At 41.9% G+C, this 17,580-nt stretch overlaps 1 protein-coding gene across 3 annotated transcripts in view; it reads right to left on the reverse strand.

Moving 5' to 3' along the window:
• nup107 (nucleoporin 107) overlaps positions 1–17,580 on the reverse strand; it is a 64,576-nt gene that overhangs the window by 18,675 nt on the left and 28,321 nt on the right. For 2 of the 3 annotated variants that reach the window (XM_086009220.1, XM_086009218.1), the window contains exons 6-14: positions 13,103–13,206; positions 10,427–10,554; positions 8,451–8,499; positions 6,048–6,119; positions 2,859–2,947; positions 2,023–2,098; positions 1,624–1,737; positions 1,429–1,519; positions 1,254–1,330 (exon numbers count right to left, since the gene is read on the reverse strand). In XM_086009220.1, coding sequence (XP_085865346.1) covers positions 1,254–1,330; positions 1,429–1,519; positions 1,624–1,737; positions 2,023–2,098; positions 2,859–2,947; positions 6,048–6,119; positions 8,451–8,499; positions 10,427–10,554; positions 13,103–13,206 — 800 coding nt within the window. The remainder of the gene's footprint in view (positions 1–1,253; positions 1,331–1,428; positions 1,520–1,623; positions 1,738–2,022; positions 2,099–2,858; positions 2,948–6,047; positions 6,120–8,450; positions 8,500–10,426; positions 10,555–13,102; positions 13,207–17,580) is intronic. The other variant, XM_086009221.1, reaches the window with a different exon arrangement.

The raw sequence follows: 17,580 nt of genomic DNA on the forward strand, positions 1-17,580 counted from the left end.
TTATTAAAAACATTAACCGTGAACTGTTTAAACAATGTTTATGACTTCCTCATTAATATAAAGATCCATGTAAAAATCCTTCTTACAAAATGACTCTCGAGGACGACAAACATTTTGCATAACTCCTAAATTAAACATTATAAACGAAGCACATTGTACTTTAATTAATTTCAATACAACAGGTAAACAAATTAAAATACTGTTTAAAATAAAGTCTATTTTAGGTTCCAGGATATCTACTGCATTGTTCATTCTGCAAGTTTTTAAGAGGAAATTAGAGGCTACATTATCCAGCATGCCCATTTCCTCCTGTAAATAAATTCAATATAGTGTTCATGTCAGCTGGTTCAATAATGGATAGAATGAATAACAAGCGAGTGGAGAGCAGAGATGTACAAAGTGGATCAGGCACATAAAAACACTACTATAGCACAGTATACCTTCATGGCTACCGCTATAATATGATACTTACACGTGAGGGCATGCTGCCCATAATGTATTGCAGGAAGAAACAATCACCCTTCTCTCGTGCGACATTATGAATTAGACTGATGATCAACAGCACAGCAGTAAGTTGTTCAGAACACGACACACTTTTGAAGAAACTACTGAAATTTACCATTTTAAATATGGTTGCAATTCCTTTTATCTATATAAAAATAAATACTACTGACTTTGCATTGATTTGCATTAAGTAATCCAATAACAAATCTGTTGCAGCCCAAATATGCCTATATAAAGCAGGAATCTCTGCTGAAGCTATTTAAACCCCTCACTATCCCCAACCAATTTTCCCTATTGCATTGTATAGGGAATTCATTGATAAAAGAGCAACTGATCACTTTAAATTAACTGACATCTACTGAATATGGCCTACATCAATGACACGTTAATTCTGAACATAACTGACAGTGGGTCCAAAGAAAAGAAATTAGTTTTAAGAGTTACTCAATTAAAATTTCACTTATATAGAAGATTACATTATGCCAACTGGGAATTCTGACCAAATACCTTGCATGTTACAAACTGCAAGTTAAAACTCAAATTTAAATTAATTTATCGCAAAGTGTTTTAACTTTCAAGCACATAAATTAATGCTTCTAATTAAGAGAAATATGTTATTGCATTTGTGGAAAGCAGCAACTAGATTTTTTTTTTTAAAGCTGATTGTCTAATGCTAATAAATAGCATAGTTCACAAGATTTTTTTAACACTTATTTTTTAATGCCTTTAATTATACTTGTATAGCTTACATCTTCAGCCATCCTCCAACAACAAGCCTTCCAAACACCTCTGTATGGGTTCCCTTCCACAGGTTCAAGCACTGCTCCTGAAATCAGACCGAACAGCAATTTAAACAATTCAAACAATGATTTGTTGCCAGGTGAATAACTAAAGACAGTTAACATTCTGGAATAATATACTCACCACCATTAAGATTTGGATCATGGTACAGTTTCCAGCCTTCCAGAGTTGCAGCTCTCCAAGCCTGACCACAACGTTTGCACAGTCTTTGAGCCTGAGGGGCGTTATATTATTAACTAAGTACATGGATTTTTCATAACCAATGAAGACTTTTGAATGTATTAAGTGCATGCTGAAATAAGATCAGAACAGTTCTACCTCATCAGTCATCCCTGCTCGTATAAGAGCAAAGAGATATTTCATGAATCTGGCGTCATCTTCCCTATCCAAATCTGCAAGAGGCATTTTCTGCCTTATAGGAGCATCTGGATCCTTGGAGAGAAAGTGGGAAGAAAAGTTTAGTCACTATTTTGCTTTTGCTCATAGATATCATAAATTTCAAACACAGACTTAGCTGCAGTAGAGATGGTTAGCTTTAACATGTTCCCCAACTCACTGAGTCACTCTAGTTTTGAGTGGACCATAGATCATTGGAAAATCTTGTTCAGCTCTCCATATAAAGTTCTGTTTAACAGGGCATGGGAAAAGTTGATAGTGTTGCTGGAACAACTTAACCATGAATATAATTTGTGGAAAAGCAGAACAAAGTTGTATTACCAGCTCAGTCACAAGCTGCCTTGAAAATCCAGAGATGCCCAATCGCCGTTGTTTCAACACATGTAGTGTGTTTTCCCTACATGAAGAAAATAATGAGGTTCACAAAACACGCAGTAAGCACTATAAAGATCTTATTTAACAATGTCCCTCCTGAAATTTCTCTAGATTCATTAATTTAATGGCTAGTTATCTGTGCGCTACTTTCCATTATTGGGAGACCCAGAAAATGGGTTACTATTCTCCAAGACAATCAACACTCCCCATAGCCTGCAGATGTCCATTTGTCTATGAACTATTACATCAGCCCAACACCTCTCTCCTACCTATACAATCCAAGAAACAAGAGATCAGTGCTTGGATCTAGCCTGAATAATGATTGGTATGCACTTAAACCAAAATACTGCCGAGATAGTTTTTGTCATGTGTAATGGGGAGTAGGGAAATTGAAGTTGGTAAAACTTCAGACAAGGCAGATGTTGTTTGCATCTTTTGACATGGGAGGGAAGAGGTTAACTTAATGAAAGTACTCCATCCTCCCAGGCTCGTGTGGAGCATAAACACGGGCATGGACCTGCTGGGCCAAATGGCCCGTTTCTGTGATTTAAATACTATGGAAGACTCCTCCTACAAGTGTCTGACATCACAGGAAATGTGTTTTTGAACACATCAAAAGTTGGTATTGAAAGAACAAATGAGAGTAGATGGTTACAAATATTCAACTAATGATGAAATCTGAAACAAAGGTCTTGACTTTTCTAGCAATCTAATTTGATTCCCTCACAACCTCCCGCCCGACCGCGCCCCACCCAGCCCCAAAAATAAAATGTGATTCTTACCAGTATACAGATTTTGCATAAAATTCGATGTTCTCTGCAAAATCTCCAGCTTCATCTTTGGCAATACTCTCTAACCAGTCTACAACGATCTATGGAGTTAAAAATAAAAGGTTAACATGTTTCTTAAAAATAAGATTAATTCTTCATTGGACAAAACATCTGAACAGGGAATTGAAATGCTACTGGAAGGCGGCGAATCTCTAAACATCACATTTCCATTTTAACAAGTAAAGATGCGACCTACAATTATTGAGAAAAGCAAATAAATTGGAGGACTTAGATATGACTCTTCTACATAATTGGCCGGAATTCGCTGCAACAGCCATTTTGGTGACAAATGCCACAGGTTAGACTGCTGTGCTTCACTATCATCCACTGGCAAATTTACACCACACTTTGCTGGGGAACTGATTACAATACACCGCAGCGCACTGAATCTTAAGTGGCAGGGCCAATAGCCAATGTATTGATCCCGTCACCGAAGTAACTCACGCCAGAGGATGAAGGAGCAGAAGATAGAACACCTTTACTGGTTTATTTAACAAAACCAGCAGATTAAAATTCTAGTTATGCTGCCAGGTTGGACTATGAAGATTTTACTGTACAGGAAACTTTCGTTTAACCGGAGGTTAAATGTCCGGAAAGCTCTATCTACCGGCAAAATTCAGGAGCTGTTTCCTGTAAGTTTTTTTACTTCTCATTGCTTTTTTTTTTCTCCAGTCAGGCTCTGCAAGGTCTAGCTGAAGCTGTTGCTTAGCTACAGAGACGCTTTTAAGCTGCGGCCGACTGTTTTGAAGCTGTTGCTAAGCAACAGGGTGTTGTTGTTTCATATGGAGTTGAGAAGCTCCGTATGTTTTAACATTAGCGCTGGTTTATACGGCAGTTTTGATGGGACAGCACCAACTCGGTCCCGTCAGTGCCGGATACCAGAAAGTTTCCTGTACTATTTCATTTTAATAATTGCAAAGTGTCCGACATTTTAAAAGGTAGATCATGTCACCCGAGATAGTTATTGACTTTTTGAATATGTAAAGCACAGAGAAATTCTGATTTTCTGCATACGCAGTTGTAAGAGATTGTGATTTTAATCAAGCAGCTCACAACCCTACCATTTTGTTCACACCCCATCTAAATAGAGGCGGTCATCCATATATGGTGCGTGTACTTGTAATCAAGACAAACAACAAATATAATTACAATAGAGGTCATTAAACTCTCCATGCATCCCCTTGGGACTCACAAGTAGCCTTGTCCCATTGGAATTTGCCACTTCTTGCATTAAATTGTATTAAATCACACACTTGTCATTTTCAGATTGCTAAAATTAGAACAGTTTTGCATCTGTGTTCACTATGGAGAAGGACGATGTAGGCATAGAAATCAGGCAGGCGAATTGTGATATACTTGAACAAATTAGAATTGAGAGGGAGGAGGTACTAGCGGTTTTAGCGGGCTTAAAAGTGGATAAATCCCCAGGCCCTGACGAGATGTATCCCAGGCTGCTGTGAGGCAAGGGAGGAGATTGCAGGGGCTCTGACACAAATTTTCAGAACCCCTCTGGCCACAGGGGAGGTGCCAGAGTACTGGAGGACAGCTAACGTAGTACCATTATTCAAGAAGGGTAGTAGGGATAAACCAGGGAATTACAGGCCAGTGAGCCTAACATCAGTGATAGGGAAATTATTGGAAAAACTTATGGGGGACAGAATTAGTCTCCACTTGGAGAGGCAAGGATTAATCAAGGATAGTCAGCATGGCTTTGTCAGGGGGAGATCATATCTAACCAATTTGATTGAATTTTGAGGGGGTGACTAGGTGTGTGGATGAGGGTAGTGCAGTTGATGTAGTCTACATGGACTTCAGTAAGGCTTTTGACAAAGTCCCACATGGGAGACTGGTCAAGAAGGTAAGAGCCCATGGGATCCAGGGCAATTTGGCACATTGGATCCAAAATTGGCTTAGTGGCAGGAGGCAGAGGGTGATAGTCGAAGGTTTTTTTGTGATTGGAAGCCTGTATCCAGTGGTGTACCGCAGGGATTGGTGCTGGGTCCTTTACTGTTTGTAGTGTACATTAATGATTTAGATATGAATGTAGGAGGTATGATAAGTAAGTTCGCAGATGACACAAAAATCGGTGGAGTGGTAAATAGCGAGGAGGGAAGCCTCAGGCTACAGGACGATATAGATGGGTTGGTTAGATGGGCAGAACAGTGGCAAATGGAATTTAACCCTGAAAAGTGTGAGGTGATGCATTTTGGGAGGACCAACAAGGCAAGGGAATACACAATGAATGGTAGGACCCTAGGAAGGACAGAGGATCAGAGGGACCTTGGTGTGCATGTACATAGATCCCTGAAGGCAGCAGGACAGGTAGATATGGTGGTTAAAAAGGCATATGGGATACTTCTATTCTATGCCTCGGCTAATGAAGGCAAGAGCAGGGAGGTTATGATGGAGCTGTACAAAACCCTAGTTAGGCCACAGCTGGAATACTGTGTGCAGTTCTGGTCGCCACACTATAGGAAGGATATGATTGCATTGGAGATTCACCAGGATGTTACCTGGGCTGGAGCGCTTCAGTTATGAAGAGAGACTGGACAGGCTGGGGTCGTTTTCCTTAGAGCAGAGAAGGCTGAGGGGGACCTTATTGAGGTGTACAAAATTATGAGGGACATGGATAGGGTAGATAGAAAGAACTTTTCCCCATAGTAGAGGGGTCAATAACCAGGGGACATAGTTTAAAGGTAAGGGGCAGGAGGTTTCAAGGGGATTTGAGGAAAATCTTTTTCACCCAGATGGTGGTTGGAATCTGGAACTCACTGCCTGAAAGGGCGGTAGAGGCAGGAACCCTGAACATTCAAGCAGCCTTTAGAGGAGCACTTGAAACGCCATTGCATACAAGGCTATGGACCAAGTGCTGGAAAATGGGATTATAATAGACAGGGCTTGATGGCCGGCGCGGACATGAAGGGCCGAAGGGCCTCTTTCTGTGCTGTATAACTCTATCTATCTATTTACTTACCTGGATTGAAATGCTCCTATAATCAAACACTTGATTACCTATGTTGAAAAATTTAGTGCAAAATATATACAATAGTCTTTCAAAAAATTCTCCAAAATTATAGGATAAGCGATACAAATTTGCATGTGGCATGCAACTTTTCTAGTTTGTAAATAACACAGTAGTACCTGGCTCTGTCGGATCAGCGAATCCCGTTGGAAAAGCATCTCTACAATGGTCTTTTCAGTGGCATTTGGGGCCTGCAACAAGATATTTTAGCAAGCAACATAAATTAGCTGATTTAAAAAAAAATTCTGAATGTTCTTTATGTTACTAGATTACTCCACCTACAGTACCATTTCACCGGCAGGAGTCTCAATTACTACAGGTCAAGACATTAGTTTGCTCCTATTGCATGTGAAAGAATTTGTAAGTGGTCAACTGCAAGAACATATCTGTCGTACATAATAAAAGGTTAAAAAATTCATCTTCCATGATTGAACATTTTAATTTGTTTTCAGAGCTTTCCTCCCCGCCTTTCAACTCCCCCTAGATAATAGATAACTTTTATATAGTGAACATTTTGTTTTTAGTTAGTACAGCTAAATCTTGATGCAAGCAGCTTGTCACAATTATGCTCAGTTTAAGATTATTATAAATTTTAACACATACACAATCTGTAAATCTTTGTAACCAAAAACCCATTTCATCATTAATTACATAATTTAGGTTAACTTGTTACACAAAAGCAATTAGTTTTTGCCCCGCCACTTCCTTCTAGGTCTCCTGGATTATTGCACCATAAAGCAGAAAAGTGGTCAAGGCAGACCAATCCATTCCAACATTTCAACCTCGAGAGGAAACCGCATTGTTGAGATTAAAAACTCATCATATGCAAAACAGTAAGCATAAACCCAAGTCCTCCCACTTTGTAACTCCACCTACTAATTACACTGATTATTTAACATTCAATTGCTTCAATTTAATGCGAACAAAAAAAGGATAAATTAGAATTTAAAATCAGGAACTCTACAACAGGAATGCATTTCATATGTTCACTACATTGCATTTATATGCTTAAAAGCAGAAGTGTTAAGCACGGTATGCATCAACAATTTGAATCTTGTGTAGTCATTAATTTGCTTTTGCTCTCTATATAACAGACAAGGCCACAGTAGAATTTAAAGTGATTACTCCACTGTCTGATCTAACTAAATTTAATTCATTATATTGCAGTGCTCCTTCGACATCTGATTTTTCAATTCTGGAAACAAATTTTATATACTAAATTTTTTCAACAATTTTATTTCTCATCTATTTTTGTTATTGGCTCCCCTCCCACAACCTTTATTTGTAAACAATATTCCTCGTACTCCTTTTAATTTGTAGTTCTAGATCAGGGGTGTCAAACTCAATTTACACGTGGGCCTGATTAATCCTGGCACTTGGCGAGGCCACATTCAGCAAAGTTATTTGGACACACTGGGGTAGAAATTGGTCTGCGTCTCAGCCGTTTTTTGGGTGTAAAATGGGTGCAGTGTATACCAATTTCTGGGTGCGAGGTCCTGCACCGGTGGCATGGCTGCTGCTATATTGGTTCTCACTATATTTAGATGTACAGGAAACTTCGCGATATCCGGCACCGACGGGACCGAGCTGCTGCCGATCTATCAAAACTTCCGGATAGACCGGCGCTAATGCTGAAGGATACGGAGGTTTTCATCTCCGTATCTGACAACAAACACTGTTGCTTAGCAACAGCTTGTAAACACTCGGCCCGTACCTTGGAAGCGTCTCTGAAGCTGTTGCTAAGCTACAGAGACGCTTTCCAGAGCCTGACTGTTAAAAAAATGCTAGGAGAAGAAAAAAAAACCTAACCAAAACGGCTGCTGATTTCTGCCGTTAGATCGAGGTTTCTGGACATACAACGTCCGGATAAACCAAAGTTTCCTGTACCTGGTGGCTGCCACAAATTAGTGTTTGATGAATTTAAATATGTAAAGAAGAGTCTAGCGCCTGATTCAGGACCCTTCTTGGTAAATGCATGAGAAACTAAATGGAGCATGCAGCGTGTAAGCTTCAACTACTTTTTCCAGTTCTACAGTGGCCTAAAAGGGAGCGGCTGAGGAAATGGTAGGGAAAGTTGTTTTTAAAAAACATTTCCTTCTGTGGAGCGCAGAGGAGCAGGAACTGCTGTGGAGTTCATTTAGTGTCCCATTCCAGGACATATGGCAACCTTTAGCACAGCACACGCTGGCTGGATTACACTGTATCCCGGGCCGTTTGACACCTCACTAATAAGACAAACATACAAAAATGACAGACGGGTTGAGAGTCTCCAATAACCCCATCTCTGTGCAGATGGTTATCTCTCATGATCTCTGCTAGCAACTTGCCTATACCCAAAGTGAAGCTAATGGGCCTATCATTTTATGGTTCAGACTTGCTGTCCTTTTTGAATATTGGTAATTAGCCTCCAGTTCACGGGAAAAGAGGTTAACCAAGAAATAACTTTGGCGGTCTTTACAATCAATATGCTTTGCTGGAAAATTACAAACAATTTTATTACATCTCTGTGAATGAATACTTACAGCTACTTCAAACATCATTCCCTCTTCCACACTGGATTCCATCCTATCCCTACAAAAATAACAGCACACTAAATCAGTTGAGGAAAATAACAGATTTTTTTTTTTTTTTTTATATAAAGTGCATCGACTTCTTAGTCACCATACTTCACTGTACACCGAACCAAAATTATTTCTTTGCAATACTGATCCAGTCCTCAAAGTCAGAAATATTAGTAATCATAAGAAATGGGTGGTTGAGTCAGATTATTTCTCTTTCCATTTTATCTCATCTTTTCTGCCCTCAAACATTTCACTGAGAAAATAGTAATAGCTATAGTACCTGATCTTGCCACTGAATGAAATAACTGTCCATCTGTACAGAATTATACTATATTGCATCCATTGGCATCAATGTGCTGAAAGACAACAGTGATTGATGTAACTCTAAAGCACCAAATGGCACCAAGCGTTTCCCTACATTACAACAATGACTACACTTCAAAAGTACTTCATTGGCTGTGAAGCACTTTGGGATGTCCTGCAGTTGCAAAAGGCACTATAACAATTATTTTATTGCAATAAAATATGCTTCCTCAGATTATTACTGGAGTCAGTGAAAATCTGAGGATTTTGGTTCTACAACCATTTTTCCAATGAAATCACAGAGACAATGACATTTGCAGGACAATTTCCAGCAATACAAGCTGACAATACCTGATAAATAAGCACTTCGGAGCATAAAAAATAATTTAAATTCATAAAAGTACATTTATGAACTGTTCACAACAATTAAGACACCTTGAAAATATGCTTTTTATTCATTTAATTGCAGACCTGTAGCATAGCTCTGATGTGGAAGTTATTCATTGGTCAAACTGCTTCTGCCATTTTGTAAATGACAACAGACATAAGGACAGTGTTGTAATGCACACCAGTAATATCAACCATACCAACGTCTACATCAGTAACATACATTCATTTGTGATGTTAGAAAAACATAGCATGCGTCATTGACCAATATTTACCATGGCCATTTCAAGTTTGAATGTGAAAAATGGCAGGTCAATTTGGTGCAATTTTTAAATTGGAAGCTTCCGACTTTGAAAAATGGAATGGTACAGAACAGAATCCTCTTTCCAGCTCAGAGGAACGAGAGAAAAGAAACACATGAAGAACAGATGAGGCCCTGGCCATTATTATTATATATATAAAACACTTAGGACTTAAGATGTCGTAGAAATATGCAGAAAACAGGTTCATACAGATTGTCACCAGAGAGTACAATCATACAATAGAGGAAACAAAATGTGCTATTCTAGACTTCTGATAAAACAAACCAAAAAAGTCCTGAATCTCAGGTCAGTGAAATTTTAACTTTGCTTCAAGGAAAGATATAAAGTAGTTTATTCAAGTTGTGCAATAACAATTTAAAACAGAGATCCATTATCATAGCAGAAATTCATCATACAACAAATCAAGATTCATGCACAGATGTTACAAATATTAATGACAGTTGAAGTAAAATGCATTAAACTGCTGACAATGCAACACAATAAATTGCAGCAAGAAGGGAAAAAGCAGAGCAACTAGTTGTAAGTCATAAAAGCAGTACCAAAACAATTAAACCTCCTGTTTTATAGGATTCTATATGATGTACCTCTGAGTATAAAGGAGCCACACTATCACCATTTCAATTTATCTTCACTGAACATCAAAACCGTTTACAAAGGTCAAAATTGATTGATAGCAACCTATGCAGTGAGATAAAAAAATTGCATGTACAAAGTGGCTGCATCTGTAACACATTAACGAGTTTACCTATAATAAAGATAAATGCAAATGCTGTGCAACCAAGCATGGTAAAATGCTACCAATTAGAAAGTGCAAAATGGTGACATGGGCTTGTGCTGTAAGACGAGATATGATGCATCAACCATATGAAAACTCAGAATTGACCTTGTTCCCAACTGTTTCATACTAAAATTGAATGTTGTTACCTGTAAAGAGATCCAATTAAACGCCAGGTGACCATCTCTTGCTGAAGGAACCAGAGAACACTAGCTGTTTTTGAAAATTTCTGCTGTCCAGGAGTTGCACGGTTCACAATCTTCTTAAGTATATTTACCTGAAACATTTAAGCACTTGGAACTGCTTACCTAGTACTGTATTGTGTTTTAAAAACACATACATGGACAGGACAGTTACTCTGTGTACCTTTATATCTAGCCAATTGCTTTAGTACAGAGTTGAACAGATACAGTAAAGTTATGCAAGACAAAATTTCTCCTTGCACTTAGCACATCTGTTCTTGAGCACTTGGGTCACAGTTTAATCTCTTAAGGACCAATCACAAAACTGCTTCTTCCCTTCCCCAGTCTATGCTGCTCAGTATGTCTTGAAAAACAGAATAACCAATTCACAATTAGTACCTGGAGACCATAAGGACCCAAACTATGACCACTGACAGTTTCCTTATCTAAGGAATCAGCTTATATCAACATCCCACCAGGTACTTCTCAATACAGAACAACGTGGAGAAAAAGTATATTTTAATATAACAGGCAACTGGGGATAAGTTACAGGTTCAATCAATTCCCATAATATTTTTGGACATCTGTGACAGACACAGGCTACAAACTGCATCATATTAAAATATTTCTTAATTATGTAATTTCATTATGAATTATTAGCAAAGCCAAAATTTGTAAACTTAAGTTTCTTAGGTATTCTCTTAGATGCAACAGTACTAGTCATTCCCATATGCAGCCTGACCATCTTTCATTTAGGGCTGTGACCAATAATGCCCAATATCTAACCATACAAAAGTAACCCAGGAGTTTAACAATAAAGACCTCGCAATCTGAACTGGATATTTCTGTCTTTTGCACGTACTCCTCTCCAACCCACCTTTCCTCGGTGTTTAAAACAAAAACTTGTACGAATACACTTTGCTTTAAAGCCCCAAATTTTAAATGCAACTCTTTTCTAAATCCTTTTTGTGGAAAAATGGTCAAAAATCATGAAATGTGACAGTGGCTTTAAAGGAAAAAAAAATCCCGTCAATGCCAGGATACACTTAAAGAAAAGCAAAATACAGGAAACTTTGGTTTATCCGGAGGTTACCTGTCCGGAATGCTCGAGCCACCGGCAAAAATCAGGAGTCATTTCGTTAGTTTTTTTTTCTTTTCGTTGCTTTTTTTTTCCACCAGTCAGGCTCTGCAAGGTCTCGCTGAAGCTGTTGCTAAGCTACAGAGACGCTTGCAAGGTATGGCCGACTGTTTAGAAGCTGTTGCTAAGCAACAGGGTTTGTTGCCAGATACGGAGCTCAAAATCTCCGTATGTTTCAACATTAGCGCTGGTTTGTCCGGCAGTTTTGATGGGACGGCAACAGCTCGGTCCCGTCAGTGCCGGATAGCACAAAGTTTCCTGTACCATGGATGCTGAAAATCTGAATTAAAAACAGAAAATGCTGGAAATACTCAGCAGGTCAGACAGCATCGGTGAAGAGAGAAACAGAGTTTATGGGGTCGATTTTCATTGACCCGTGGAGTCGGGATTGGAGGCGTGCGGGGAGTTAAAGTCCCGAATTCAGGGGTCCCGACACCATCCCACCCCCAACCCGCCTCCATGTAAGTTTCAAAGGAGGCAGGTACACACCCCGCACTGGGACCCGCCTACCCGAGGCGGGAAGGGATTAGTGCCAATTAACTGCCTGTTAACAGGTCATTAACGGGCAGTTTTTAGCCTAATCCCTATTTTAAAACTTGACGTGTGGGATTCCCGACGGTTCCAAACCACGGCAAGTGAGAGGAGTCGGGCCGTCGGGTTGAAGGACTTGGAGGGGTCGAGATGTCGGTGTGCAGGTGAGTGATGGATGCATGAGTGCAAAGGTAAGTGTGTTTGGTGTGTCTAAAGTGTGTAAAGAAGTTTAAATTACCTGTACTTACCTTTTTAGCCTTCCTTCCTCTAGGTTTCGGGAGTCCATCATCTAACCGGCACAGAAAGCAGAATGGCTGCGATGTCAAAAGTGACAGCCTGCAGCTTTCTGTGCCGGTGAGATTTCTAACCGAGTCTGTGTAGAAGGACTCAGGTTAGAAGTAAGACTGTCAGTGATTGACAGCTTCAAACAGCTGTTATTTCATCTGTCAACACGTCTTGACAGATGAAATTTCAGTCTGTGATGTCACCTGTTGCCGGGTGGCCCTTAATTGGCCTGCTGAGCTCGCTGGGCGGGCTCAACAAGGTCAATCAAGTTAAAATCGCGTGGATTGGCCGCATCTCGATAGAGGCGGGACTACAACCCCGAAAGTTTTAGTCCCGCCTCCTTCCCGACTTCTGAATGAAAATCACCCCCAATGTGTCAGGTCGATGATATCGAGCTGAAACGTTAACTCTGTTTCTCTCTCCACAAATGCTGCCTGACCTGCTGAGTAGTTCCTGCATTTTCTGTTTTTATTCCAGAATACACTGATCCACTTCTTGGCAGTCTGTTCAAAAAGCAGCATTGCAAAGGTTTTGAAGTGGGTTATTCAGCCACAACTGATATGGCTTAGGGAGATATGAAACAGTCTGGCACAAAAACAAACCGGGCTAAATTTCACGATTTAGAAAATAGAAGCTTTCTGCTATTCCACAAAAAACTAGTTGCAGAACTCAGACTTTAAAAATCTTACCTGTTCACTACAATTGGCTTCATAAGATTCTACCAGATCAAAGATAGCACTAGATGAATGCTTCAGAAAAGATTCCAAGAAGTTTGGGAACAAGCTGGCTGAAGCTGTCAAAAACAGAAAGTTACAAAACTTGGAAAGTGTTACTAGATTATGGTAAAATACTTAAAACAGCATGTAAATCTAGGTCCAAATTATATTGCTGTTGTCACTAAAATTAAATATAAACTAAAGGGTACAATTCAAAAGGGGTGCATGAACAGAGAGACCTGGAGGTATATGTGCACACATCGTTGAAGGTGGCAGGGCAGGTTGAGAAAGCGGTTAAAAAAGCTTACGGGCTTCATAAATAGAGGCATAAAGAACAAAAACAAGAAAGTTATGATGAACCTTTATAAAACACTGGTTCGGCCTCAACTGGAGTATTGTATCCAATTCCGGGCACCACACTTTAGGATGGATGTGAAGGCCTTAGAGAGAGTGCAAAAAGATTTACAAGAATGATTCCAGGGATGAGGAACTTCAGTTGTGAGGATAGATTGGAGAAGCTGGGGTTGTTCTCCTTAGAGCAGAGAAGGTTGAGAGGAGATTTGAGAAGAGGTGTTCTGATATACCTTAAATAGCTACAGAGACTGGTAGTTATAACTCAAACAGTTGGCTTTTAATAGCTTAGAACTGGACAGAACAGAACACACGTTAGCCTTCTGACCAGCTTCTCAGAAGTGAACTAGGAGGCGGAGCCAGGGGCGAAGTAACAGATCAGGACAATCAATGGCACAGCAGAGTGGTATACAGTACATCAGCATTCCTGGGCAACCAAGAAAACAGCAGGGTTACAATAGATTACAATAGGAAACTATACACAGATAGAATAAGGTATATACTTATAAGACTTATTTCACCACATTCACCCCTCCGATAAGTTAAGTCTGACCGGGGGTTTTACAGTTCGTAGTGAGCGACGTAGCGTCGGCCGAGGAACCTCTTGGGGGACTTGCTCAGGTTCCTCCGCCGTCCCGGCGTCTGCTGGGTTTTCCAAAACGACGTTTTGTACGTCTTGTACCTCCGGGCATCCCACCCCCACAGGCGGCGCATCACGGTGCTCCACACCCGCATCTTCGCTAGCAGCATCGCTCTCTCTCTCTTCTCCTGCCGGAGCCAGGTCCTTTATTGAAACAGTATCCTCACGCCCATCAGGGTATTGAATATATGCGTACTGAGGATTGGCGTGGAGGAGCTGTACTTCCTCCACTAGGGGATCAGTCTTATGACCTCTCATGTTTTCGTAGCAGTACAGTGCCCAGGGACATCAACCACCCGGGTAGTGAAATACCGGAGGAAGATTTCCTGGGGAAACCGAACATCCTCTCATGAGGAGTAGCATTTGTTGCGGTGCACAGCAGAGACCTTATGGAATGCAGTACATCAGGAAGAACTTCCTGCCAGCGAGAGGTCGGTAGGCCTTTCGATTTTAAAGACAGAACGACTGCCTTCCACACTGTCGCATTCTCCCTCTCAACCTGCCCATTGCCCCGGGGGTTGTAGCTAGTGGTTCTACTAGTAGCAATCCCTTTTGATAGTAAGAACCGGCGTAACTCATCACTCATAAACGACGTCCCTCTGTCGCTATGGATATAGTTGGGCATACCGAACAGACAGAATAAGTTGCAGAGGCTTTTGATTACCGTAGCACTGGTCATGTCCGGGCAGGGAATTGCAAAGGGGAAACGAGAGTATTCGTCTATAACGTTGAGGAAATAGACATTACGATCAACCGATGGGAGAGGACCTTTGAAATCAAGGCTTAGGCGCTCGAATGGCCGAGTTGCCTTGATGAGGTGAGCTTGCTCGGGCCTGTAGAAGCGGGGTTTGCATTCCGCACAAACGCGGCAGGCTCTGGTCATCGTTCGGACCTCCTCAATGGAGTAGGGCAAGTTGCGAGGCTCGATGAAGTGATTCAATCGGGTGATTGCTGGGTGGCAGAGTGCATCGTGGAGACTTTGGAGCTTGTCAGTACTAAGGCTGGCACATACCCCTCGAGATAGGGCATCGGGTGGCTCGTTGAGTGCTCCTGGCCTGTACATAATATCGTAGTCGTAAGTGGACAGTTCTATCCGCCATCTTAGGATCTTGTCATTTTTTAATCTTGCCTCTCTGCTTCGTGTTAAACATGAAGGCCACAGACCGGTCAGTGAGGAGTGTGAAACATTTGCCGGCGAGATAATGTCTCCAATGTCTGACCGCCTCGATAATTGCTTGTGCTTCCTTCTCAACGGAAGAATGCCTGACTTCAGGACCCTGTAGTGTACGGGAAAAGAAGGCTACCGGTCTCCCGGCCTGGTTGAGGGTTGCAGCCAACGCGAAATCAGAAGCATCGCTCTCTACCTGGAAGGGTATCCTCTCATCTACAGCACATACCACGGCCTTTTCAATGTCCCGTTTGATGTTGGTGAATGCCTCCTGCGCTTCTACTGATAGAGGGAAGGACGTCGACTTGATAAGGGCTCGGGCTTTGTCCGAATAGTTGGCCACCCACTGAGCATAATAAGAGAAGAATCCCAGACACCTTCTTAAGGCCTTAGGGTTATGTGGCAGTGGTAGTTCTTTAAGCGGGCGTAATCGTTCAGGGTCTGGCCCGATTACCCCATTCTCTATCACACAGCCGAGAATACACAGACGAGTAGTGTTGAAAGTACATTTGTGCTCGTTATAAGTCAGGTTTAGCTTTTGGGCAGTCTCTAGAAATTTAGCGAGATTCCGGTCATGCTCCTGTTGGTCGCGTCCACAGATAGTAACATTGTCCAGGTACGGAAATGTTGCCTCCAACGCATTCTCATCTACCATACGGTCCATTTCCCGTTGGAAAACGGAAACTCCATTCGTGACCCCGAAGGGTACCCTAAGGAATTGGTACAGGCGCCCATTTGCTTCAAAAGCCGTATAAGGACGGTCGTCTACTTTTATGGGGAGCTGGTGATAGGCAGACTTTAAGTCAATAGTGGAAAACACATGATACTGGGCAATCTGGTTCACCATCTCAGAGATGCAAGGCAAGGGATAAGCGTCTAGTTGCGTATATATGTTGATAGTCTGGCTGTAGTCGACCACAAGCCGTTTCGTTTCGTTAGTTTTAACCACCACTACCTGAGCACGCCACGGGCTATTACTATTTTCGATGATACCCTCCCGCTGTAGCCTTCCTACTTCTTCTTTTATAAATTTTTTATCTTCCGAACTGTACCGTCGACTTTTGGTCGCGATAGGTCTACAGTTTGGGGCGAGGTTCGCAAACAGGGATGGCGGGCTTATCTTTAAAGTGGAGAGGCCGCAAACTGTGAGCAGGGGCTGGGATCCGCCATATGCAAGTGTGACGCTCTCGTGGTGACACTGGAAATCTAGGCCTAGAATTAGTTTCACGCAGAGCTGCGGCAACACAAGGAGCTTAAAATCTTTATACTCTGTGCCCTTAACAGTCAGTGTTACTTTACAGAAACCGATTACCTCCGAAGTGAGGGACTTAGATGCCATCGCAATTTTGCTCCAGGTAAGGTACACCTTTAGTGAGTACGGTTTGATGAGGCTAGGGTGAATAAAACTCTCAGTACTCCCGCAATCGATTAAACACTTCGTTGGGTGTCCGTTTACCTTAACGTCCATCATAGACTTTGATAGTGGATGCGGTCTGGACTGGTCAACCGTGACTGAGGCTATCGTAGATCCGTAGGCGGCCGCTGAGATGGTATCAAATTCTGGGACCACGTGTAGGGCCGCGGAGACTGTATCAGGTACGGGATTCCCCTTACATACCTTGCTGAAATGTCCCCGTTTCTTGCACTTGAAACATGTGGTGTCTCTCGCAGGACATCAGTGTCTGGGGTGCTTGAGCTGGCCGCAGATGTAGCATCTTGGTTCACGGGACATCGCTGCAGTGGTGGGGCTGGGTGGAGACTCCCGTGGTGTAGGGCTGGTCCGAGGCCCAGGCGGAGAGGATGGCGCCTCCTCGCTCGGCGCGCACGAGGCTGAGGGCCGCATGGCCCGACGCATAGGTCTCGGAGTTCTTCTGCGCCACATCCAGCGATCGAGCTGTAGCCACGGCCGTCTTTAGATCCAGAGTGTCCCTTTCAAGCAACCTCTGCCTAATGTAATTCGATCGAAGGCCCGATATAAACGAATCGCGAACCGCTTCTTCCTGGTACAAAATGGCCATCACGGCCTTGTAGTTGCAGTCCTTCGCCAGGGCCTTTAGATTCTGTAGAAAATCATCCAGCGATTCCTCCGGTAGTTGCCTGCGGGTAGCCAAGAGATGCCTGGCATACACCTCGTTAACAGGCTTCAGGTATTGGGCCTTGAGAGTCACGAGTGCATCCTCGTATGTAGAAGCGTCCTCGATTAGCGAGTAAGTCCGATGACTTACTAGGTTAGTCAGTAGGCCCAGTTTGTTGGCCCCATCATCGAGCGATGCAATGAAATGTTCGAAACAC

Source organism: Somniosus microcephalus, chromosome 16, assembly GCF_052327205.1.
Source record: "Somniosus microcephalus isolate GS21.2 chromosome 16, FLI_Smic_1.0, whole genome shotgun sequence".
NCBI classification, from domain to species: Eukaryota; Metazoa; Chordata; class Chondrichthyes; order Squaliformes; family Somniosidae; genus Somniosus; species Somniosus microcephalus.